This window comes from Mesitornis unicolor, unplaced genomic scaffold (genome assembly GCF_000695765.1).
Source record: "Mesitornis unicolor isolate BGI_N332 unplaced genomic scaffold, ASM69576v1 scaffold30249, whole genome shotgun sequence".
NCBI lineage: Eukaryota > Metazoa > Chordata > Aves > Mesitornithiformes > Mesitornithidae > Mesitornis > Mesitornis unicolor.
The window spans coordinates 19296-19626 of NW_010205753.1; the positions used below are offsets into that span (position 1 = coordinate 19296).

At 65.9% G+C, this 331-nt stretch overlaps 1 protein-coding gene across 1 annotated transcript in view; it reads right to left on the reverse strand.

The window, feature by feature from the left end:
* The window catches only part of NDUFA8 (NADH dehydrogenase (ubiquinone) 1 alpha subcomplex, 8, 19kDa), a gene marked incomplete at its 5' end in the record, with an annotated part of 10699 nt that overhangs the window by 1988 nt on the left and 8380 nt on the right, over positions 1 to 331 (reverse strand). Inside the window, 2 exons of the mRNA XM_010191521.1 lie at positions 43 to 215; positions 311 to 328. Of these exons, the coding sequence (XP_010189823.1) occupies positions 43 to 215; positions 311 to 328 (191 nt within the window). The remainder of the gene's footprint in view (positions 1 to 42; positions 216 to 310; positions 329 to 331) is intronic.

The following is a 331-nucleotide window of genomic DNA, read 5'->3' on the forward strand; positions in this document are numbered from 1 at the left end:
GCCAGCCGTCAGGGCAGAATGTCTGCGGAGGGCCCCACTCACCTGAAGAAATCGAGGGCGCACTGGTTGACCTGGCGGCCCTCCTGGAGGCACCTCCGCGGGTCCTTCTCCTCCCACCGACACAGCATAAACTCCTTGTTAGGGCGGTCGCACTGCGAACCGTAAAAACGGGAGTGGGGTGCCGCGCCCTTCAGCACGGCCGAGCTGACGCTCACCTACAGCGGGGCAGAGCGGCAAATAGAAGCAGGACCGCATGTAGCACCGACCCGCTGGGCTGACCCACGGGGAAAGGGCCCGCCGCCTCACTCACCTCCCGCACATCGAGCTCCTC